Source organism: Chelmon rostratus, chromosome 20, assembly GCF_017976325.1.
Source record: "Chelmon rostratus isolate fCheRos1 chromosome 20, fCheRos1.pri, whole genome shotgun sequence".
Taxonomy (NCBI): Eukaryota; Metazoa; Chordata; class Actinopteri; order Chaetodontiformes; family Chaetodontidae; genus Chelmon; species Chelmon rostratus.
Window position 1 is genome coordinate 16,159,183 of NC_055677.1, and position 24,045 is coordinate 16,183,227.

The following is a 24,045-nucleotide window of genomic DNA, read 5'->3' on the forward strand; positions in this document are numbered from 1 at the left end:
AAGCTTCCTCCCTGCCACAGAAGCCTCGTGGATAACTGAACAGTGCTGCTCGTCATCTCCTTCACAGAGACGTCAGGCTTTCTCGCGCACTTTGGCTCGCGTCAGCACCATGGACAGCTGTCGGCGAACAGCTGGATCACGCGCCCACCTCGGGGCGCTGTGGTGGTCGTAGCGTGTCCTGCGTGATGACGTTGCAGGTTCCCATCCATACGACTCTTCTTTAAACGTGTCGGCACTCAGCTGCTCATTAAGTCACCCTAGCTCACTATTATTTTAATATTCACCGTGTTTAACATTCACCATAATTTGAGTAAATGTTAAGTATCCTTGATTACAACATTACAAAACACAATTGCATGACTTGCATTAACATATAACTAAAACCTTTTTCATTATTATCATGCTCATAAGGTTAAGCTTTAAATTGACATTTGAATAAAACTAAGGCATTGTTAATATTATAAACAGCTGTGCATTTCCTACTCCAGTGAGTCAAAGTGTGGGGCCCAGGCCAGTGGCTTCTGTTCAGGTACACGTTCTCCAGATCAGTTAGACTACAGTGTTGACATAGCATATTAAAGAGGAGGGAATCAGAAAAGCCCCCAATACGTAATGAAAGACTTTCAGTATCAGAGTACACGTTCATTGAAAAGCAAGGCCTGAAATGACTGACATATGGATACACTTGACAAATGTTTACATAAAACCTTTCAGTGTTTTTATTTATTTATTTGACAAGCAGCAGGATCATGTTTGTCACCTCATTTTTTCTTTACATTTGAAAGTAGATACAATAGTCAGTATACCAGTTTTATTACAATATTTTTTCCTAACTTCGGTACATTTAACAAAGAAAGAAAAATAAACACACAACAACTGCAAACGTGAGAAAAGAAAGCATGTTTTTAATGTGTAGCCACCAATGTGTCATTGATGTCACAACTACCTCTTTCCCCGGTTTTCTTTTTTTTTTTTCCTTTATTTTTCGGTCGGCTAGTATGTTTATCGGCTCTTTCCTCTTGAACGGCTATAGGCATTTTCTTTTTGTCGTTTGACGCACAGGTGCGTGGCACTGGTGATGTTGTAAACAGCTTAAAATCAGAAGGTGGGTGGGGCTGGGAGGAGGAGGGTGGTGGTGTTAGCTGGCTGTCTGGCGTGACACGATGACCTTTCTTGTTTTCGAAGATGGAGGCACCAGTCCTGCTCTTAGTCACCGCATAGAACCACAGCAGACAGCGACAGTCCAAAACCTAAATGGATGAATGAGTCTGTTTCGTTATTTATTTCACGTTTTAAACCTGCACGTGCCGGTCAGTCACACAGGCGAGTGTTTGTGTGCAAGCGCTCCGCCTTGGCTCTTCTGCCTATGCGACGTAGCTGTACTCGTCTGCCGAGGTCTGGCTTCGCTCAATGTACTGCTTGTCGATGAGCACCTCGATGCACTTCTTGATCATGCTGATACTTGGGTTGAACCTGGCTTTGGACTGATTGATGACCTGCACACAGGGATGTTTGAAAAACAGTGAATAGAAAACAGTTAATCTAACGTTACATGGATGCACAAGAATGCTGCCACACAGACCTCTAAAACTATATCTGTAATATGTATAGTTTTTAAATATTTTTATTGAGAATAACGACTGATTTTAAATAAACAAAAACATGTGTTTAATGACCAGACAAGAGAAACATAAATGCATTTCCGATCTCTGTGCTCTAAACTGTGTTTACATCCTGTTTGAGTGTCATGTATGCAACAGCTATTTTTGCGTTTATTCCCATCAACCCCTCAAATGACTGGAAAATCAACAAAAGGTTTGGAATCCAGACGACCTCCACCCACCTCCTGGATGAGGGCGTTGTGTCGGAGCACCTTACGGGCCTTCATGATTCTCACTATAGCAGCTTGTAAATACATTTTGCGGTCCTCATCTACGGCGCTCCTCGTCTGCTCCATCTCCTGATGAGCAGACAGATATGTGACAACTGTTTAGACTTCAACACAGCTGCATGACAACAGAATAAGAGCAAAGCTTGAGAGGGAAGGAAGACCTTCAGTCTGACCTGTGGTGTGTCTTTCTGCATTGACGTTGTGATCTTGAACTTTGTCCTTTTACTGGTGAAACTCATATTTAGTGAAAACGTGGACTCGGTTTCGATCTCCTCCTGTGAGCAGAGCAGAGGTAGAAAAGTATAAGTCACAAGCTGTTTGGAACATAAACAGGTTGTTGAAGGACTTGACATCAACTCCCCTATCAATAGCCACTACAAATGACAACACCCCGCTGTCAGGCTCAGACCTTTTGCGAGTCGTGGTTGAGCATCTTGACGTCCAGCAGGGACTTGATGGTCTTCTGAAGCTCCTTCTCGTTCATCTGGGTGCCGTCCTGCAGCTCCTTGTAGGTCACCGTCTGGCTGTTGTTGAAGGCCAGCAGCACAGCCATCTGGTAGGTGGTCACCATGGCAACGTAGGGCTTGGACAGGTAGTTCATCTTCACCTCACCTGTTTGAGACGGGCGGACACAGATGAATGAGTGGAACAGAAACTCGTGGCAACTAGCTTACTATTTGTGCAGTCTTTTGTGAACACCTTTGATGATATTTTTCCTTCTTCCATGATAAAATGTGTATAGGTTTGATGATGTTTTTTAAGTTGATGCTGGTTATTCTGACAAATTAAGTCAAACTTTCAAATACTGGCTCAAACAGATGCATTTTCACATTCAAATCTTACATAATTCAGCTTTAAATAGTGTATGTGCGTTTGTCCTACCTGTACAGAGATAGTGCAGCCAGGTCAACTTCCTCCCACTGAAGTGCTGATTATAGAACAGCTCAAACTGTAAAAAGAGGTGAAAACAGATTTATGTTTTTGCAGTGTGCCCCTTTGATCGGTGTGAACCTCAACAACTGACAATCTAGCTGTGCTCTGCAAGAGTCAACTCACCATCTGCACGCTCTTCTCTAGTTCTTGAGGGATGGCGAATGTGGAGGAGGGGACGTGTGTGAGGGGCCAAGCTCCAGCCTGCAACCACATACCACAACATTACACCTTTGTATTGAAAACTTGTGAATGAAAGCATGGTTGGTGGAATCGACCGTGCTCATGATTAGACTTTTTAAACCAGATGTGGACGCTTATAGTTACTAGGCCAGTGGTCCACAACAAGCGAGGCCTCCTCACCTGTAATACATAGATCTGGAAGCTGATGCCCAGGTCCACCACGGTCTCCTGCGTCTTGATGAAATTGTTGAACTTGTTGTTGAGGTCGGCACTCACGCTCATGTCTGTGTACATTCTGTGGAGTTTGCTTGTGAACTCGTAGCCACACGCTTGCTGTAGAAATGAGAAAGACAGACACAATTTTTGAACAGAGGGGTTATACACAGGAGACTGATTGCACACTGATTGATCTTAAATCACTGTTAATGTGACACCAATTGAAAGAGTATCCCATTATAAATACCTTGGTTTGTATTGAGTTGTATAACTCAAAACTGCAGGAAGAAGATTGTCCAGTCAACCTTTTTACCTGTTGTGGACTATGGTCATTTATATGCATTCTTGATGCAGTCTATCATATACAACTAGACAAGAAAATCCTTTTTAATCAATGCAAATCACTTTTGATAGATATAGAGCAGTGAGTCTGTAGGTGTTTTTTTTTGAAGCAACGTCATCCCTCATGTTGCTGTCCTCTTGTGAAACTTGATGTATTTTTCATGTACCTCTTTTGCTTTATATGTACTGTAATGTAGTTTTGTTGAACATGTAAAGCAGTTTTTATACATATTTTATCTGTGTTGTTGTCAGGGCAGCATTTTAAAAGAGGGCTTGCTCTCAATGGCCTTCCCTGTTGAAATAAAGGTAACATATAAATATGTGTAATAACCACCTCTGACTTGCTTTTTAGATGAAGCACGGCTTGTGGCAGACATCTCTCAAGTTAGAAATGTTCAGCTTTGGATTTACCTTTAGTTTGTTGATCATGGCTTCTTCTGAGTCCATTGACAATGATAAACCATGTATTAACCGCTTTGCTAGCATTCTGGCATAAAACTGTGGAAAACAAAGAAAAACACTTGAACAACAGAGTTTCAAGTATTTTGGGATGATTGAGGATGTTATAAACAGACACACTATGAAGCAAATACTTCAAGAACGATTTTAAGTTCATGTTGGTGCATCAGACTGTCACAAGATATTTGAGAAAACATTTGTGCTGTTGTTATACTCCAGCATGAGAAGAATTCTGGTCACCTTTTGAAAGATGTCCTTGTCGTCTATGTACTTGAACACTGTGATGAAGCTTGTCAGCTTGTCCTCCACCTCATTCTCTGTCATCCCCTTTGCAGACTTTTTCAGCAGATTGTCACAGTATTTCGCCAGCTGGACAGAAACACCAGGAGGGACATGACCTGGTCAAGGCACTGTGTATAATACTGTGAGAGTGTGTGTGTGTGTGTGTGTGTGCACTTACCAGTTCAGGGGCTTTACAGATGGACTTGGGCTCCCTGAAGTTCACCACAGACGTCAAAGCCTGAGAGAAAGATATCAAATGAACACACTCAGTCTGATGGTGAAACACGCTAACACACCTAGCCACTTACACTTTGAACACATTTATAACTGTAGTTTTGCAGCTACAGAGTAAACCAGGAAAAAAAAAACCCTACTCACTTTTGCCATCTAGTGACTGTTATGAGTATGTTGTTTAATGAGGTGCCAGCTGTTTGTGTCCGGGGTTAAATACCTTATCGAGTGCACTCATGAAGTGCTGATCTCCATTTAGAACTGTGTTTATGAGCTGAACAAATTTACTGTGAACCTCCAGGACTGACTCCACAAACAGGGTTGGCATCTAGAGGAGCAAGAACAGAGAGACAAAGAGACAAAGTTGTACTAAAAGACAAATTATTCACAGTTTAAGTTAACAGGCAAAAATGCCATTTTTATTAGTTAAATTAGCTAGTTGCTGTTGATTGTTATGCACTGGGGCCCTACAGGCAGAGGGCGACAACCTCTATGTGATGAGAAGTGACATGACAATATTATAATAATCCAAAAACACCAATAACAACACTGAACAAATATAAGGCCACAGTTTAAATGAACATAAACTTTTATCATAAAAACAGCTAATTATACAGTTAAATTAAGATGCCTCCAGCTTCAGCAGCACAACAGCCCGTGATTAAAAATAAAATAGCGATGTCACAGCTATTTCTGGCCCTCTCAGGTATCAAGAAAAAAAGCATGTTCAAAGGCATTTTCTAAAAAAGGAAAAGCAGCTTGAAAATCCACTATACTGTATGCACGAGTACAGGCATGTACGCCCAGACACGCACGCCTTGTTGTAGTGTCACTGTACCCGTGGGGACACTCCATTGATATAATGCATTCCTGAGCCTCTTGTTCTGAAGTTAAGCACCACACCTGAATGCCAATAACTAACCCCAACTTAAACCTGATTCTAACCCTAACTCTGAAACCAAGCCTTAACCCTAAAGAAGCAATCAGGACCCATGGGGACCTCAATTTGGTCCCTGTGGTGACCATCTGTCATCTGTTGCTGTGCAGTCAGTTTAACGTCCCCACGGACACACACACACACACACACACACACACACACACACACACACACACACACACACACACACACACACACACACACACACACACACACACACACAGTGCTGCAGTACTAACGTTTTCCTGAGAGAGGTTACTGGTGCCTCGGATGCCCTCGTTATGGATATGGACCTGTAGCTCCTGGATCATGTGGGGCAGCCCGTTAGCCACGGCCCGCAACAAGGTGTACATGTTGGCCATGTCTGGACAAAACAACACAAGAGGACACAGTTTGATTCCAGTGCCACGACTGTGCGCACTATCTACACTGCATTAGGACACAAAGACAGTAGAGGACTGACCGTCTCTCTTCTCCTGCCGAATAATGTTCTGGCACTCCCCGTGCAGGAACTGCAAATGATCTGCCACCATCCTCTGCTGGCATTCATGGATGACTTTGGCATAGGAGCTGGGGTGCAGGTACTTCCGACATCTCATCTCTTCGTCTTTCAACCGCCCCAAAACCTGGAGGAAGAGAACGACGGAAAGGGAAGGGTGAGAGTCAAATCCAACAAATTAGCCATTACGATGTGTCTGCAGGTTTCGAAAGGCCAAATATTCTGTATGATGTTACTAATACCCTTTTTAATACCTCGTTAAAGCAACCTGTAAGAGAATTCATCAAATGTGATATTACATATAGCATTACCACTGATCTGTTATAACCAAAGCGCTGACATTTACATATGTGGGTTAAACTAATAAATGCAAGTAACAGAATGCAAGTTAATAAAACAAAACCGCCTAAATTACTAGATCCCTTCACTTGTTTTGGTGACAGCACGCAGTTCATTGGGTGACCTGAGGACCATGTAGACGTTTGATGTTTTGATAGTATTTTTTTCTTCTAAACAAAAATGAAAATCAGTCTTTTTTGAGAGTCTGCTCAGATTTAGTTGATATTGCAATCTGTTTTTCAACCCAGTTGCATTTTTCCACATTACTTAATCTTTATGATTTTTTTAGCAGACACAGGACATGTGATACATTGATATTCATTTATTTCATCAATTTATCTTGAAATCTGAATTATGGCAAAATGTTTAATTATTGTTGTCATTGTTTATTGATTTCCAATTTAAAAAAAAGGAAACACAGCAATAACTTAAACAAATTATGTTGACTTGCTATGACTTTAAAAAAAAAAAAAAAAAATGCACACAGTCCAGTCCACTCTCATCCAAGATGATGGAGACTGAACTTTCCTGATGCTAGAACCATCAAGTAATGGCCTTCATTTATTTATTTTTTTCTTATGATATGATTTGCTTTGGATTTGACTTGAAGAATTATGAACAAACAAAATAAATCATACATGTTGCATTCATGACCATTGTTCTAAACAGCTGCCTTAAAGACTCCTTGCATCTACAATTTGCTTTAGCTTCCATCTCTGCCTCCAGTAAACATTGCCAAGTGTAAAACACCTGTGGAAACCTTGAACAGTTCACTGTATGAAACATACTGGTTAGACCATCATTCTGTGGTGACGGGGCAGTCGATATTCATCAGTCTCCGTGCAGTTTTGAGCACACACACACACACACACACACACACACACACACACACACACACACACACACACACACACACACACACACACACACACACTCTCACGGCATGCAGCACGTTAGGATAACTAAAGAAGAAAGAAAAAGCTGCCTTCCCTCAGCTTTAAACTGGGTCAGATAAGCAACTGTGACTGAGCCTGTCCAGACAGGAGGGCACTGTACTGTACTACAGTGTCTGCTGCTGCTCTTTCACAGTCATATCACACACTGCCCTGATGCCTGCTAAAGCTTTAATGATGATCCTGTTTACAGGCTGGAGGGATAAATCTATCAGAGAAATCTGATTATTGCCTGAATGAGAGAGAGAGAGAGAGAGAGAGAGAGAGAGAGAGAGAGAGAGAGAGAGAGAGAGAGTGAGAGATAGAGAGAGAGAGAGAGAGAGAGAGAGAGAGAGCTTGTGTTGCCCAGGGGTCTGTTTTCTCAGCCTTAGTGGGTTAATGGTAGAGCTAATACTCAGATTAAAACTCTTATGTCACCCGAATGACATGACCTGACAGTTGACACACACAGGCCGTGGGTGAATGTACACTCATCTAGTGGATGCTGATGTACACACAGACACACACACACCCCACCGCAAGCAAGATACCCAGTGTTAGATATCATAAACCAAATTCCAACTAGAAGCAAAGCAGCTGAGGTATATTTGTGGGTTCTTTAATCTATGTAGAACACAAACAACTCAAAAGCAAAGGTATAACGGTGTTAGAGCAGCATACAGTCTCACACTGCAGCCAGAACATACAGTGCCAGAGCATTCACATACTCGCATTATCTGTCCATCTATCCTACCTTCTCCATATACTGTGAGCAGTTGGATTCTTGCAGAAGATTGGAGGCTTCCTGTTTGTAATACTCTCCCGTTTTTGTCAGAAATGGCCCCTCGAAGATTTCCTGATAAAACTGCAACACAGGCAGAGAATGTGGCCCACATAGGATTTAGTATACATGAATGGAGATACACAGACCTATATGAATGCATGAGGTACATACTGTGGATAATGCAAAGTGATGAGAAAAACACTGCTTGTTAGTTGCTTGTTTCGCCTTATTGTTAAAATTATCAACAATAACTGAATAAATATCCTGAGAATTAATATGAAAACGCAACACAAACAGGTATAATCCTCTGCGTCATTATTTAGTGTCTCACCTTTAGTGGAAACTTCTTCTTGTACTGTTCAACATGAACAAAGGAGTTGATGACCCCGTGGATTACCTTCTGGTTGGGGTTCTCACCACAACGATCACTGAAAGACACAAAGATGCTAGTGTTAGGTCTGACTTGTTTGTTGTTGGGTTTTTTTGTTAGATTCTTTTGTATTGCTGAGCTCCTTATGGTGAGATCAATGTCAAGTGTACTGCAGCCTGATCAGACTACATGTCCAGACATTAACAGAGTGAAAGACTGGATATCAATCATTGGAATAATAATAATTTAAAACAAATGATTGTACAATTAGAACACCAGGACTAAATATGCTATTCCTTTCATCTCTAACACTGCAGAAAGCAATAACAACAAAAAGTGGAATTCAGAAAATCATTTCTTGTTGCGCAGATGGAGGGAAAAACATACTTTTTGATTTCATTCAGCAACATCCGGATCAGGACAGCCTGAAGGGGCTCGATCATTAGCTTCCTCCACATATCTAAGGCCAACTGCAACGACACACAAACAGACAGCATATCACAACAGTGTAAGCAGATCCTGGTGTAGGTCACTAAAGAGGGGTTGTGTGAGGTGAAAGCTTGACCTGAGTGCTGCATCCCAGATCCTGAATCCCACTAACGTCTCAGTTTGTACATGCGCTTGCCTTAATTTTATCCATTAACCCTAGTGGGCATGAAATTGTTGATGTGCAGGAAGTTTTTTAAACCAGTGCGACTAAAATCAGTGGTTACCTCTCCAATCTCCATGAGCGGCTCGTTCATGTCCACTCCCCCGTAGCCGTACTGTAGGTCTGCTTCTGTCAGTTTGTTCTTCTTGATGAACTGAGTGTTGAGGTACCTGAACAAAGTGGGGTAGGAGGTAAACATGTTAAAATATAACTTGAATCAAGAGGAGAAATCATCTAATATCGTGTGAGTGTGTGTGTGTGTGTGTGTGTGTGTGCAGTTCATATGGCTACTGAGTGTCAGGTTAGCCAATAAAAGTCAATAAAGTCCAGGATTCCCAGCAAATTAAGGAACAAGAAGCAGATATGATGGTATTTTTATGAATATCATAGTGAGCACAACATACTAAACACCTGTGAGACTTGGTATATTTAGAAGTTGTTGTTGTTTGTTTTACACTTGATAAATGGCTACTATTTCAAGGTGGAGCTCTGATGTCTTTAGAATATGACTGCAAGTATTTTCATCTGGCATTCCAGGCAATGGCAGGCTCATCAACACACCAACTTCAGTTTATGGACTCCTTTCTGCCAACTTCATGGTTCCAGTGACACAGAATGGTCAGACACGCATTCATGTTTTCAGACCTGACATTAATACCATAAACCAGTCAAACACAGGTAATTCATATCTATTTGATAGATTAAAACAAATCATTACTAATAGACCAATAGATTAAGATTAATCAGACAATATTAAGATAAACAGTGAATCAGGTATCCCTTCTTTCAGTGCCTTTATCAATATTTTTGATATCTTAACTGTGAGTCAAATTACTGTAAAATGAGTTGACTAAAGAAAAAGAATTATATCACCCAAGTCTGCAGCTTTCCAGAGCACCTTAGCACATAGTTTTGGTCTAACAGCCCACACATTTACTGTATGGCTGTGTCTCACTGCTCCCATTAACCCTCTGCAGGCAGCAGCTTCTGACAAAAAACTCAGATAGTCTCACTGTACACTACCTGCCTGTACTGAACAACTAAAGTGATCAAAGTGATCTTGTTGGCTGGCAAATGCAGTTAACAGATATAAAAGTTTTATACCGCACTAAAACACACTGAGTATCAATATGAGGAAGATTGCTTTTATACTGCTGTCATTAATTCATATGCCAGATACTCTGATGGTGAAATGCATATACTGACAGTGTGTTTCAACACATCTCTGGTTTGTTTCCACATTTTTCAAAGGAAGCCAGGAGTAAATGAGAAGCACAACAACTACCAGACAGACTGACACACAATTTGATGGATGCCATCACGTTGATCTATGTTGGCTGATTCAGTCTCTAAATTAAGTGTAGTTTTCACAGCTGTGCTGTCTGCCTCTATCTGCAGTGGAGCTATCGCAGTCAGCCTGATTCCTCTCATACACTGAAGCTTTGACAAGCACAAAACCCCGGCATCAAGGGTTAAACAACTGCTAATATACAGGCTAGTGTGCATAGCCGCTAACCATGAATCCTGGCGAGCGGACTTGTGTTTGAAGGTGTGGTTTCTTTTGATTCAGATAACACTTCAGTCCAGCCTCCACTACATGATGATTTGTGTTTGACAGGATGCAAACATTTACACATACACTTGCACAGAGATCAGCTGAGGTTAATAAGCGACCGTCTTCTATATTAAGAACTGAACGCTATCATGCCACTACTAAAGCCAAGGGCCTCTCTTTCTCTCTCGCTCACACTGGCATAATAAATTACAAAGGCATATGTATGCACAGACAGTCTGGTGGGAAGTACACATAAAAATAGATCTGAAAGCTCTCCAAGGGAGTATTGATTTAGAATGAATCAGGACGCACCAAATGCCTGTTGGCACTTCACACTTTGCCTTTCTAGGTAATATCTGTGGAAGTGTACGAAAACTGTAGATTGGAATATTGCCGCTTGTGATAAAATTAGTACACTCTGAATCAAAGGACTGCGAAACACCAAGCCAACTTCGAAAAGCCAGCGCTTAGAAAGACAGACACCTGCTTTGGCTCACGTCTTCTGTTAAAAGTTGTACTCGAACGCACAACACTGACAACAGCAAGCTGAATCCAGGCATGTCTTTCATTAGTACTTGACAAAAAAATCAAGGAGACAAAACAAAACAAACAGGCCAACCATCTCAGACCATTGTGAATTTAAGGAAGCAGTCTTATCATATACTAAAACTACAAACTGTGAATATGTCTGATAAAAAAGAAGATGATTTAACTGGAACTTTACTAGCTCTTTTTTGCACTTTTTTTTCAAAATGGGGTCTTCTGTTTGCGGAAAAATAAAGAAGAAAGAGAATAAATGTAGCACTGAATGGTGAATCAGCATAGTGAAGCACTGATATGACGTACACTTTATCTGTATATCAAGTGGAGACAAGCAGAACAGGCAGCAGTGTTACCTGTACAAGCAGTCCATGTAGTCAGCTCCTTTGCTGTACTCATCCCAGTATCTGTGGTACATCACCAAAACCTTCTCCTCTGACTCCAGGACTTTCTAAAATACACACAAGTATTTTACAGAAAGAATCATGATGCAGGAATGAAAGAAAATGCACTATACATGTTTTCCTTTGCGAGCCATTTCTGTGAGTGCCTACCTTGTACAACTGCCGGACATGATTCTCCAGAAACACCTTTGTCTCTGTGTATAATCTTTCACCCAAAGGCTCTGGGTATGCAACGCACAAGGCATAAATGTCACTGGTGTCAGAACTCAGGATAAATAATGAGGACAAACAATTCCACAATGTATGGACGTAAATATATAGTAAATAAAATGTAGTCTGTACAAAACACTAGATTCAGCATTTGCTTTGCTACTTAATGTTAGTCACCTATAATCTCTTCACGGGTCGGCCCCACTTTATATTTCTGAATTATTGAGTCCTGTGGCCACAGTCAGATCACTGACGTCTTCTGACCACGGCCTTTTGGCTGTCCCATAACGTATGTTTGGAACCAAAGGTGATCAGGCTTTTGCAGTTGTAGCTCTCACCCTCTGGACCCGTCTTCCCTGGTCTTAAAGAACATAGAGTCAGTTGATAGTTTCAAGAAGCTGTTAAAAACTCATCTGTTTCATAAGAACTTTGTCCTGTAATGTGTGTTGCCTTCTTGTTTATTATATTGTTATTTCCTGTTTTCACTTTCAATTTTTTTTTCAGTGTTTGCACGGCACAGCAGCCTGGAACTAGTTTTGAAAGTTCACTTACATACTTACTTGCGGGTTAGTGATTCCCTACAAATACATTAATAGTTAAATGTGTTGCCTCTGCCTCAACAAGCAACTCTTCATTTCACACTGATATACTACAATTTTCTTGAAAAACATACATATAAATTAAATATCCAAACTATTAGTCCCAATCTGAATTAGCAATATTTGTTTTTTAAAGTCAAATGCATAAAGTTCTATGCAAGCTGGTGTGACTTCCTGGCCATAAAATTTCTGAAACACTGCAAAAATCTAGTGTTGTCATTTAAATTTCAACTTGGAGCAAGCTGAAATAGGATACGAGAACCGATCATTCCATGTGGCTCTCTCCACGTAGTCGAGCATCACAACAGCCTTGATTGTCGTCAGTAGCTTGTTCCATGTCTCGTCAAAATCCACCACCCGCGGCTTTAAGGACATCGTACAGTTTCTCTTTCAGCCTGACAGAAAAAGAAACACATGACACAGAAGTGAGTACAGGAATTACAAAAGTAATAGATAAACTGTTTAGCTGTTGACTTCAGTTTTGGTTTCATTAACATCCCCCTGCCCATTCTAAAGTTTGGACTGTTATGCAATCATAATATTCCCTAAATGAATGGATTACATTTTTAGTGGTGAATGAGCCATAAATGGCAGTAACAACACTAACACATAGCTATCCTTGGTAAGATAGCAGAATAAACATAATGATGAAAAACGTTTTTATGACAGTTAATATATAGTAATTACAAAAATAGGTCAAACTTTGTTAGCTTTCAAAAAATAATAATATTATTCATCATAAAGAGTTGAAAACAGCTTTAAACAAGAGTAACTACATTAGGCAGATGTCAGGATATAGGGCAAAGTGAACATGTGCACCAACATGAGTCTAAGGATAAACAGCCTGCATCAAAACAGCTGCTCACATTACTATGGTAGCAACAGATGAGATAAACACTGTGCTCAAGTTCATAGAGGTAACACTGACGTTCATCCACAATGAACACATATTAGGTATTAGTACTATTGCAGCTGCGCAATTTACCAGGCGACACTACTGCATGTAATAATATATAAATTTCTATATCTGTTCCAGAAGAAATCACAGATTAACTGCAAGTAAGAGAAACTAGGCCCTGTGTTGTTTCTCGTCATTCATACCAGTTGATCTCACGTTAGAGAAAACATTGCAACATCATCATGCAGTTTTTCTCGCTAACCAATTCGCATATGCCGATATCCCTCTTTCGAAACGAAGCATTAACCTTACTAAATACACAGCCTTCTTGCAGTCATGATAAAGGCAGCTAAGTTAAGGTTACTAGCTAGCGGAATGCCAATCCCAAAATAGGATGGCTAGCTAAAAAGCTAGCTGGCTTCTAGCTAGCATGCTACCTCTTCCTGCTCAGGTCCCAACAGTTTTGAGGCATCGGCTAGCAGTCAGTCGGCTAGCAGGAAGCTAACGATAGCTCAGCTATCGCTAGCAAATGGTCATCTTCTTTACAATTTCCCCACATTTGTACTGACAGTTCGGCAAAACATGTTACTGTTGTTAAACAAAACAAGCTACTATGGTCAAGCGTGGGCTTTTGAATAGTACGTACCTCTGTTCGGTATTAATTTGTTATAAAACTCAAGTTTCTCCGCTGTCACAGGCTTGATTTGTCTCACTTACAGGTCTTCTCTACCTCTTGGATTATACCATTATATTACACGGGGGTGTATTATGAACAAGCGTAAATTGGTCGTAAAGCTTTGTAGCTTTTTTAACATGGTAAGGTGTTGTTGGGATTTGTTCGATTTTAAATATCGTAGACTATATCTACACGTACCAGTGAGAATAATACCAAATCCACACGGATCCAAGTCATAAGAACACCCACATATATGGTATCGTCTAAAACTACGGAAACCTCTTAGGAATTGAGTATTAAAAAATAACCAAATACATTATATGGCGGTTATAATGTTCATCAGCTCTCTTCCTCGTTATAAATATGTTGTCTCAACGCTAGTTCTACACCTCATATAAATATAAAGCGATTTACCAAGCAGGTATTTAATTTTATACGTCATATAAATTTGACAGAAAATCCCTAACTATAAATTGACACATATATTCAGAAAATAAATAAAATAAAGTTTTTTCCAAATAGTGATTGGTGTGTGGTGAATGCCATAGGAACCTAAAAAATCCCTAGAGGATGCTTATGATATTGTATCATATTATTTATCAGGCAGTAAGAGCAATAACTGCTAGAGCAGTAAAATCAGCCAATCACAATCGTCAAATATAATGCCACCTAACGTCCCTTTTATAAAGCTAATATTTTAAATACAAACACAATTTCTAGCAGTTTATTAACTGAAGCTCCTTGGATTGCACACAACAGGTAAGTTAACTGCAACATAATTAATTTATCAATTCATTGCCAGCAGAAATAAGTTCACAAGCCACAGTAACAACTTATTCAATGCTAGGTATGTAGCATTAACTTAGAGTGTCCGGCTAACAGGGCACTAGTGGGCTAAAAATCAGTTTTAGATAGCTTGATGGAAAGTTGATGTGATTTTTTAAAATTATTATTTAACAGTTATATTTGGATTGGTTAGCAAATTGATGACAGCCATTAGTTTTGTCAAAGTGCTTGTGAAACCTCACCTAACAATAATCAAGAGAAAAAAACCTTCATTTATCAGCTAGCTACTTGACTTAACCAGCAGAGGAAGCCATGCAAGGCCAGTGTTTGTAGTCACTTCTTTCAAACAGAAAATGTTTTCCTCCTTTCCTGTGTATTTCAAAGCAGAGAAACTTCTGAGAATTAATAGAGAAGTGCTTCACAAATTCCGGGAAATGGTTGAATCATCATGCCTGGGTGGTTGGTTTCATTTTTTTTTTTTTGTTTTGTTAAAACAATCAGGCTATTATTTGACTAATAAAAGAACAAAAGGATAAACCTCTTTAAGACAATGGTACGAGGAGGATTTAGAGGTGGCGAAGAAGATAATGGCAGCTCAGGAGCAACTCTAATAGACAACTTTAATTGTCTGACTGTACCTGAGGTTGCCTCACATCTCTGCTGGTTAGGTACACATCCACACCATAACTCTAGACCTCTCTAATCCCGAAGGAGAAATCAGAGCGAACATCCTGATCAACAGCCCCAGTCAGTGCCTGTCAGAATGAACCCCGTGAAGTCAGAAGGGAACTGTCAGCCATGTGCACCTCCGCCCTTCACACCTTTTTACCTGCAAAGCTGCCACAACCAGTGCTGTAAGCATGTCTGAAAGCACATTTACTTGCACAATTTATGCTATTAGTACAGCTATGCCTACTGCCTCTTCTGCCATTAATACAGCTGCAGCAGCTTCTACTATTATTAACCGTAATACCACTGCTACTGCTAACAATGATAAAGTAGGTATACAAATTAATTTGGAAACTTTGTAGAAAATGACATGACTAGGTATTTAGCATTGCTAGGTGTCCAAATGTGTTGCCAGCTAAGGGCAATTTCTTTTGTTTTGCTTTTTTTGGCATTTGATGTTGCCAAATTATTTAATATATCAAGGGACCAGCCTCAAAATTGCGACCACATATGCCGCTCGCATCAGAAAGGTAGTCCCAAGTTGATGCATACAAACAGGGAAACAGTGTAACATACATACCACTCTATATGAGATGTTGAAAGACTACAGTTAATATCACATTTGAACCTATCACTGACTTTTCAGCATTGCTTGAAATGGTGATGTAGTTATTTCAAAGCTTAAATCATTTGACATGAAGCATTATGTTTGTCATTTGTTTGGCATTGAATTGTTTTTCTCATCTTATTTAGGTATGAGTGTTTGAGAAAGTTGTATCTTACACTCTAATTAAGTTTTATTGCTTGTCATTTTTACCATCTCACCCCCCAGTTGGGCTTTTTCAAGGAGGTCCCTTCAGGTTGCTGTCTGAGGGGATGCAGAACCTGCCGTCTATGGCCACAACCACCACACTCACACCGCATCCTGTGGCAAGCAGCCTTCAATACTACAGAGAGGTGCTGCATTGCCCGCAGCCAGGTAACACTTTACAGCCAGGCTTGTGTGTATTATAGGAGTGTCACAACAAATACAGTTGCAGCATGGTGCTCAATGGTTACCACTGTTGCTTCACAACAAGACGGTTTGAATGTTCGCCTTGGTTCATTGCTTGGGGTTTCCCCTTTCTTCTTTTGTTTGTGTTGTTTCCTCTGAGTGCTCCGGTGTCTTTCCCATCACAAGGCAAGCCTTTTCGGGGCGATGATACTCCCGCCGTTGCCCACAACAATGGAAATGGTCTCAGAGCTGTATCTTACAGTTAATAGATAAGATAAATTAATCAAATTCTAGCATAAATGTAGAAAAAGAGAGAAGAAACATTATTGTTGCCATAATCACAACCAGGTTGTGAAAAAAAAAAACAACAAAGTCTGATCTGTTATTTACCCAGTACCATTTTTACCTACCCATTTGTATTTTTTCCCAAGGAAATCCCCTCAGGTTCAGGTCGTTTATGGACATGGCCAGTAAGCAAACACCACCACCCGCACCAGGACATCTTGGGTACAGTGGGCAGATGTCAGATGGCCCACAAAAGAATGGTAACATTAACAACATTAACCCTGTAACACCTGAATTCCAGACCTCTGCCGCCAATTAGTTAGGACTTGTGGCAGGCCACATATACATAAATCGAGTCAGTGTCTTTACAAAAGAAGGTACAATATAAAACAACCTGAGTTAAAAGGTAAAAACCTACATGCTGACTTTTAGACTAGGCATTGAAAAATTCCACTTTTTTCAGTATGATTTCATTTGATTGTAAGTTACTCAAATAGTGTGCTTAAGTACACCTTTGAGGTACTTGTACTTTACTTGAATATTTCCACTTACTTTAGACTCCACAACAAGTCAGGAGAAATAATGTATATGTATAAATGTACTGTTATACATATTGTTATAAAATGATGCATTTTAGAGAAAATTCAATTAAAATTTTATAAAGATGTTAAAATTTGCTCCCTCAACCTGCAACAATGGTAAATTGATTCATCGTAATAATATCATGATAGACAGTAAAATATAATATTATAAAGTTCACAGGAGTGCTTTTACTGAAGAACCTGAATATGTCGTCCATTGTTGGTCTCTCTTTCTTCTCGAATGGTTTAGAAATTATCTTGGGAATTTACAAACAAAACATAGGACTTCATCATATTTCCTTAACAGAACTTAGGTCCTCAGTTTACCTCTGTGATTCCTGCAGAGGGAGCCAGCTCCTTTAGCTTGGAATATGAAATATGACAGTGGAGAGATAATGTTTTGCTGTGACGGTGGCTGCCTGTACATGCACATAGTAAGCGTAGTAATAGTAAGTTGGCTGTATAATGTAGGTTGTAATTGGATCAAAGTATTCACATGAATATTTGATACCCAGTGAGCTTTGCTTTGACATACAGTGAAAATGTATAGGGAGGAGAAAAAATGGTCATGATAAGTCTTAAATACAGTGGTGATAAAAAAAAAAACATTTTTGCAGTGACTTTTATCAAGATACAGCATCATGATCATAGCACAGAAACTTAAAAATGACATTTGTGGCTCACATAATGAGGTTTGAATGAATGAGTCCAGTTCATCTATGCCTGCGCTGACATTCCGTCTTCAACAAGCCTTGTTCTTCAGTGTTGTGCTCCGCTCTAGCTGAAGAAAATTCCTTCTCCAAAGACAAACAGCAGAGCCCCTGACTCATAGCGCTGTGTCGGGGAGAGAGCAAACCATACTGTTGACATCAGGAGGCCAGTGATGTCATGGTGATGTCAATGCCTCTAATTGTAAATTGCACACATAGCCTCGCTGTTGGCTGTGGTAACATTTTCAGTCAGAGAGAGGACTCTGAAGGGGACAGCGTGTCTTGGAAAACCTGGGACGTGATACAGTATGGCTGTAACTGGGGATGAGACAGAAACAGGTATGTTTGCTTGCTTTTCATTCCAGATCTAAAAATAGGGCTTTTTTTTTTTTACATTGTTGTTTAGTGGAAATATTTATTTAGGAATCTCTCAATAATACTATTAGTGATGATTAAATGTCAGAAAAATAATTCACAGTTAATTTGCCAGAATTTGAATTTAATTGGCTTTTCAGACATTACATATATGTATATTTTTTTCAATGAATTTTTACCAACCCACGGTGAGAAAGTTCAGTAATCCTTTCAATAACATCACAAAAAGGCTCTTCTGAAAAAATTTGTTGAAAACTGATTTTTCCACAATCAGCTGCAACAAGCTTCCTCCGATAACAAACATTTTCACAGGGTCCGCTTGTCTCCTCAGTCGTACTCTCTCTCTGTTTCTCCCTCTGTCTCTGTGAAGCGCTTCAGCGCTCTGCCCACTCGCAGCACATAGCAGCAGTAGCTGACGTCGCTGCTTTTCCTGGAACAGGCCCCCAGCAGCGACATGTAAACGCAAACCAGCGAATAAGATGTGCATTGACGTCAGTCACTGGCCATGCTGTGATTGTACCCTGTTCCTTTTGCCATTCCAACACAGCACAGAATTAATCATTGGCGTGTTTCATTATACGAGGGGCAGTGAGTTCTACTGGCGCTGAGCAAACATTGAACAGAAGGGGAGAAGTGGATAAGAACAGCACAATCACAATGTGTATTTCTGTCTTTTTCAGCGCCACACACCTGTTTGATAAGAGTGAATGAAATGTTGAATTCAGTCGCTTACACTTATCTATTTATTATCATCTATTTAGCACAACCTCGTGTGCGTCCTTGCACTTCACAGCACGCAGTGAATGGGCTGTTGGATGAAGCTTGAGAATCTGAAATCCATTTAAACTACAGTGAATTTAATTTGAGAATGAGAGCTTCTGGTTTCTAAGAGCAAAAGTTTCATGTGAAAAGGTTATGAGTCACAGGATTATTTAGGCTGTGTGTCACAGCTTTAGCTGTCACTACATTGAAAATAATAGACGTGCTGACTGACATGGAGCCTCATCATGAATTCAAACATAAGCTAGTTATAACATGTATATTTATTAAGTGGAGATTGATGCCAGGGACGGATGCCAGATGTAACTGTTGCGCAGCTAACTGTCCACATTGACAAAACTAACATCACAGTAGTCTGCCAGCATAGGACCCATTTATATTGAAGAGCAAAAGAAGTAAAGGGATATATCCCACATGTCAGACCTGACACTTCATCACAGTTCTATTTTAGCAAGGGTAAGATATTAAATGACATCTACAATAACAGTGTATACATGAAATTACAAAATGTTAGGCCAATAACTTTAGCCCAAAATGACTAAATAGCAACGGTTTGGTCAGCATTATCAGATATTTACCACTCATTCTAATCTGCATGAACAACAAAGTAATATCTGTGTTTAAAAAGGATTTTTGGTTTAATGTACTATGTAATTCGCCCCCTGTTGTATTTTGCAGCTTGATTGGACAAGGGTCCAGTTGTTTGTCTAGCAACTGATGTACACGTTACTTAAGTCTTTTCAACCTAAGACATTTCTCATTTGTGCGACCCAGTTTAGTAAATTACTAGTTTGACACTTGCTAGTAGCTCTGAAGGGCTTTCCACACAAGCTTTGTTATGGATTTGTTTTAATTTCGTTGTTTTGTGTCTCCCCAGGCACCGCAGGTGACTTGACTGCCTGCCAGCTGCGTAACCCCAGCTCCAGCCTGCCACAGGGGGTGGCGGGGGCCAGCGCTCATAGCTCCCACAAACCCATAGAAGACGCCTTACAGAAGAGGGAGCTCCGCTTGATGAAGAACAGGTAGAGAGGCCTGTTCACACTCATCAGCTTGGGCTTCAGACCCTGGGCAATAAATCAGCGAGATATTTTCAGCTGAAATGATGTTTGTTTATCAAAAACAACAAGTTTTCAGCTGTTAAATGTCCCACTCAGTACATATCATGGCCAGTCCGTCCGTTAAAATATAGGCCTATATATTCTGATTGGAATTCCTGAACGTTAATATCAATATTGCCCTTATACACATCAGACTGCCTCTGTTGGACACATTCACTGTATACTCTGGCAGAGACACAGGCACCTAGCAAATGACAAAAAGTGCATATAATAATATGATCCACAAGCCTATCATCAGTCCACCACATGATTCTCCTCCATCCAGTCTTTAGCTGCTAATTCTTAGGTTGCTTGTCTCCACATTATCTGCTCCGTGACATGTTTTCCGAGTGAAGAGTGAGTTGACATGACCGACTGGTAAAACCTTGTGTTTGTAAGCAGCTCAGTTTGTACGGGAATGAAGTCTGGCTTGCTGCTTAGCGAAATTGATTACCGTCTGCTTTTATCGTGCTTTTTGCTTGTTTTCTGTAGAAGGCCTTGAGCTTACTGTGTGTTTCCTGTAAACAATCTTGTGTCACTACTGGCACTGACTCCCACTTTACTGGTTTGCATGTTCCCTGTCCTCCCACATGATGATTTTGCCATCAGTCATCAGTAAATCATCTTGGATGCTTTTTTGGAGGCGGTTGTTTTTTTTGTTTATGACATCCTCGTTTGTAATCATCGTCATCTAAACATTCTCATTCCTCATTCCACATGAGAAAGGGTTCTGCGATGTGAGCCAGCCTCTCTCCTCAGTGTAAACTTATTTATGAGTTCTCTGTTGTATATGGGAGAAAAGCCAAGATGTTATGGCTTCTTTTTCACGGTAACTGTTGTTGTTGCTTCCAGGGAAGCCGCCCGGGAGTGCCGACGAAAGAAGAAGGAATACGTCAAATGCCTCGAAAATCGCGTGGCCGTGCTCGAAAATCAAAACAAGACTCTGATCGAGGAGCTGAGGGCCTTAAAAGACATCTATCGACACAAAGTCGAGTGAGCCCTCTGACTGGAGGAGGAAGCGGGGCTGCGTGTGCGGACTGTGACAGCGTACTTCTGTGAGGGTGTCCTCAGGATTTCGGTTCTGCTTATGCAGACACGCACGCGCACAAACCCATGAATAACCACACACTCACACAAAACACTCCTTGTCCTTGCTATTAAATGTGTTTACAAGATGATGTCAGTGTTGCTGGCTCTGAATTATCCATGCGCCACCACCAGCAGAAAACAAGACCCTTGCTTCAGGTCGGGGTTATTATAAGTCGTATACGTCCCTTTGAACGGGGAGGCTTCCAGAGAGAGCAGGAAGAGAGAGCAGGAGCGTATGAACCATTTGGAGACCCACAACGCCTTATTGGAGATGAAGAATCAGATGCTGACAACAACCTCAATAAACAAATACTAGATCTGTCGCTAAGCCTTTTACCTTTATCAGCTGAACTGCACTGCATTTTACATTCCGTTACTATCATTTGTATCATTTGACTCTATTTAAATACTGTATCCATTGATAACCTTTGGGGTGCCTTGCTCACTGCAAGGAATGCGAAGCCAAATGTTCAAAGGGAAGCAGCTCATCAGGGCTTCGCGTATCGACGTTTGTGTTTTATTATATCCCACCTCAGAAACCCTGATGCAAGCACTATGACCAGCAATTAACACCCACTGCATTCACTTGCCATATTCCTTTGTCTTTCATGTCGAGACCTACTCGGATGTGTTGTGCATCTGTGCGAGGACGTATGTGCTTCTAACCTGTGGCATTCATTATTTATGAACCTGCTTTTTTTTTCTTTTCTTTTTTTTTGTAGTTTTAAATACTGTGCAAAGTGTGTAGAAAAAGGAAGAAAGGATTTATCGTAATTTGAATATGTGTATATTTAGTTAACAGATGCATGTTTTAACCTAACTGCTTTTTGCTTTGTCTCAGTACAAATGGCTAAATTTTAGAAGTTACTTGTATAGGGATGATTTTGAGTGTGGTTTATTAGGAATTTGATGCAGAAGCTGAGCTTTTTAACAGTTGTCTCTGTTGGGGCTTTATTTCTCCTCTGTAACACCCTAGCTGTTGTCTTGTTGTGATCGCACCTTATTTACAGGTCTTACAGACAATTTTTTGAAATGTATTTGCTTTAATAAAGTTCTTGCTCTGTCTCTGCCTTGCTTTAATTATAAAAGCTACATCGAAGACACACAGTTCAGCATTAACCAGGGGCCTGAGAGAAAAAGCCTTTATGACTAGCATTTGTAAAGGAAGTTGCAATGAGAGAGTCACCAGTGCAAAAGCTCCATTATGAGTGTTTGATAAAGCTTTTATCGTCATGCCGAGACTCAACCTTGGGCTCGGAACGCAGTGTGCTGTCCTTCAAATGATGACCCAGCTTGATTGCTATAGGGCCGTCACCGAGAAGCAAAGCAATTTCTCTGCTTTAACGACTCCCGTCGCCTGTTGCAGATGGACAGACATCTTGTGGAAGAGCCACACTGTTCATCACGCAGTGCATGCTGGAAGAAGGGGTAGTAGGATGAGTATTTAAACCCATTTTCCATAAATCACATCCAGAGGAATGTGGATGTGCCATGGGGCAAGGAAAGATTGGCCCCGGTTTTCAATGATGGCATTCTCTGGCTTAGAGGATACAATTAAATTCTCACATACTCCAAAATACGCCGTGGTAAAAGGAAAAGCATTCAGCTTCTCTAGGCAGATATCTGCCGACATATACCAAAACAATTCCCGACATGGAAGGTATGGCCACTAAAGGAAAATGGAAAAGACTTGCAGTTGGAGATTGCTAGAAAATGCTGATTAATTGTTAAAATAATGAAAATGGAATTTTTCTTTTTATTTCACATGGAACAAATCAAGTAAATGTCTACATTACTGTTAGTGCTTCATCTTCACTGATTTGTGTTTCCTGTTCTGTCACTCCTCGTGTGCAGTTTGTTAGGGATACATCATGAAAACAAAACAACCGAGGGAAGGATCCAATACCACTGAGACTTGCACTGCACCTGGGCCTATTGTGAAACCTTATTCCTGTCCAGTCTGTAAGAAAACACAGTCAACTTCCACCCAGACAGAGACAGAATGACCCTGGAATGCACCCACAGGGAGAGTGAAATATCATCTGAATGTAGCCATAAGCTACGCTCGCCATTTAAATATTCCAACGCCAAAGAGAGCAGATGGAATGATTTGCGGTGTACAAAACAGCGATTAAAGCATGTCATTGTCTCTGCTGAAGCCACCGATCATTACACAGTTTGGTTTGCCTGTAATATGTAAAACGCTTCCAAATGCTGGGCACTCATTCAGCTTCAGCACACTCTGCAGTCTGCGATCTTGGTTTGCAGGAACAATTGCTTCTGTGTCTTTTTGAAAGTTTTAAGATGGACCCCGGGGAGTAGAAGAGAGCTTCACGTGACAGATGCAAAGAACAAAACAAAAATATATTCAGATCACAAAATACCTTTTCTTAAGCAGGCTGTAATGTGGGTGCAAGGTGTCATTAACTGCAATGCAGCTGCAGTACCAGCAGGTTGCACTAGAGCACCATGTCTGACCGTTTCAACCAATTTAATCATGCAAAAAGCCCATCCAGCCTCATTCTATTTGCCTTCTCCTGCAGCACCAGAGATGATCTGAGGCATCAACGTGCAGGCTACACATTGTCTCGCGTGTCAAGGAAACATGTCAAAGGATTAAGATATTCCTCAGGACGTCACTTTGTTTACGTTAACCTTTGCTAATCCCACTTAATCCTTCAGAGAGATTTAGTATGAACAGTCATTTCACTCTGTCACAGGCAAATCGAAGCCCACATCATCCGTCAAAATAA

General features: G+C 40.5%; 2 protein-coding genes across 3 annotated transcripts; one reads left to right on the forward strand and one right to left on the reverse strand.

Annotated features, from left to right (window-relative positions):
• Positions 1 to 695: 695 nt before the first annotated feature.
• On the reverse strand, positions 696 to 13,981 carry cul2 (cullin 2). Of its 2 annotated transcripts, XM_041961342.1 has the most exons (21): positions 13,897 to 13,981; positions 12,609 to 12,747; positions 11,694 to 11,796; positions 11,496 to 11,590; positions 9,109 to 9,214; positions 8,783 to 8,865; positions 8,357 to 8,453; positions 7,996 to 8,106; positions 5,935 to 6,097; positions 5,711 to 5,835; positions 4,755 to 4,862; positions 4,482 to 4,541; positions 4,262 to 4,390; positions 3,974 to 4,060; positions 3,185 to 3,337; positions 2,948 to 3,025; positions 2,774 to 2,840; positions 2,301 to 2,503; positions 2,065 to 2,166; positions 1,844 to 1,960; positions 696 to 1,496 (listed from the first exon to the last, which is right to left on the reverse strand). In XM_041961342.1, the coding sequence occupies exons 2-21, from the start codon at positions 12,725 to 12,727 to the stop codon at positions 1,365 to 1,367; spliced, it is 2,238 nt and encodes a 745-aa protein (XP_041817276.1). In that variant the 5' UTR covers positions 12,728 to 12,747; positions 13,897 to 13,981; the 3' UTR covers positions 696 to 1,364. The 2 variants fall into 2 exon arrangements, with proteins under 2 accessions (XP_041817276.1, XP_041817277.1); XM_041961343.1 differs by lacking the exons at positions 12,609 to 12,747; positions 13,897 to 13,981 and adding an exon at positions 11,931 to 12,602 and having other exon boundaries at positions 11,694 to 11,764.
• A 4,212-nt stretch (positions 13,982 to 18,193) lies between these two features.
• On the forward strand, positions 18,194 to 22,357 carry LOC121624063 (cAMP-responsive element modulator-like). The gene is made up of 3 exons (XM_041961661.1): positions 18,194 to 18,290; positions 19,984 to 20,128; positions 21,056 to 22,357. The coding sequence occupies exons 1-3, from the start codon at positions 18,260 to 18,262 to the stop codon at positions 21,198 to 21,200; spliced, it is 321 nt and encodes a 106-aa protein (XP_041817595.1). The 5' UTR covers positions 18,194 to 18,259; the 3' UTR covers positions 21,201 to 22,357.
• The last annotated feature ends 1,688 nt before the right edge of the window (positions 22,358 to 24,045 follow it).